We start from the raw sequence: 1,438 nt of genomic DNA, 5'->3' as shown, positions 1-1,438 counted from the left end.
CCACAGAGAAACCCTGTCTCGAAAAACAAACAAAAAACAAAACAAAACAAAACAAAATTATTTGCCTCATTTCCTTCCTCCTCCTCTCCCCTCCTCCTCCTCTTCCTCCTCCTTTTCTTCTGCTTGCTGTCCTAAGACAGAGTCTTTCTTGTTCTGCACCCCTGGCTAGCCTGGAAAGCTGTATGTAGACCAGTCTCATAGAGGTTCAGCAATCCTCTTGCCTCTGCTTTCCAAATGCTGGGATGATAGGTGTGTAAAACCACACCTGGTAATCATATTTTCTTAATAATTCTGCTTTTGGATTTATCATGTGTCTTTGATCCTAGGATCTCCAAAGCAGGCTAAATACTAAATGTGAATGCTAAATACAGAAACAATCTCAATACTTTAGATTGACTGGATTTATAATACATACAATTTTCCTGTGGACATGGTTGGATGCTTTTACTTCTTCATTGAGTGGGAATGTGTTTTCTTGCTTTTGTTTTTATTAGGTGGAACTACATCCAGGGGTCCAAATTATTTGCCGCCTTTTTCCTGGAGCTGTCACAGCAGCACTCGTGACAATGGGCGCCTTCCGGTGTCACTGGCCCACTGACAGATTTTCCCACTCAGACCCTGGGCAAAGCTGGAGTTGGAAAAATTCAGAAAATGTGAATCCAGTACAGTATTTGTTCCTTCCCATTTAAAATGTCTTGGGACATTGGGACCAGTAATAAAACATTGGAAAGGTACATTGATATGATTGAACCTTCCCTCTCTCACTTAGCTTCCCAAAGTCAGGGCAACTTGGACCTTCTCTCCCCCCAAATCCAGTGCGACAGTCTGGGACTGGACTCAGCACCACCTTGGAGGACAATGGGACACCTCTTCAGCCAATTAGATTCTTGCTTGCAGTTCTCTTGGCTCAGTCTTCCAGTTTGCTCGGCAGGTCCTGCACAACTGTGGTGCCCAATCTTCTACCCAAGATCTCAGGGACTGAATCACATTTGCCTCTGTTCCCTTAATAAGGAAAGTAGTAGTTTCCGCTACTAGCTACAGTGATTCCTCTGTGGATTCATTTTTAGGGGAATTACCGGGGCATGCCACTGTATTAACTTCCTGTCTCCCCTCTCTTTTCTTTTCCTCCAGTTTCCTGAACATGCTGAAACTGAAAAGATCAATATTCATACCCATATATGATTTGGAATCTTTGTGCAAAGATGAGTTTTTCTTTCATTCCAAACTTCTTCCCCTTTGCCATGATTGATGATGCTTGCTCAGTTCTTCTGCCTCCTCCATCTTCTGACCCCATCAATAAAGTCTCACTCCCTGCACACACCATTCTACCAGCAGAATTCACCCAGATAGCATTTCTCTTACCCCATTGAAATTTTACTCAATGATTACATCTGAATTGCTCAAAGCTTTTAATAGCACCAGTGTTAGATGGAAAACT

The 1,438-nt window shown here is 42.8% G+C and overlaps 1 protein-coding gene across 1 annotated transcript in view; it reads left to right on the top strand.

Moving 5' to 3' along the window:
• Cndp1 (carnosine dipeptidase 1) overlaps positions 1-712 on the top strand; it is a 34,100-nt gene extending 33,388 nt beyond the window's left edge. Inside the window, exon 12 of the mRNA XM_005356327.1 lies at positions 495-712. Within this exon, the coding sequence (XP_005356384.2) occupies positions 495-564 (70 nt within the window). The 3' untranslated portion in view covers positions 565-712. The remainder of the gene's footprint in view (positions 1-494) is intronic.
• Positions 713-1,438: the final 726 nt, after the last annotated feature.

This window comes from Microtus ochrogaster, chromosome 18, assembly GCF_000317375.1.
Source record: "Microtus ochrogaster isolate Prairie Vole_2 chromosome 18, MicOch1.0, whole genome shotgun sequence".
NCBI classification, from domain to species: domain Eukaryota; kingdom Metazoa; phylum Chordata; class Mammalia; order Rodentia; family Cricetidae; genus Microtus; species Microtus ochrogaster.
This window is presented reverse-complemented; position numbering and strand designations above follow the sequence as displayed.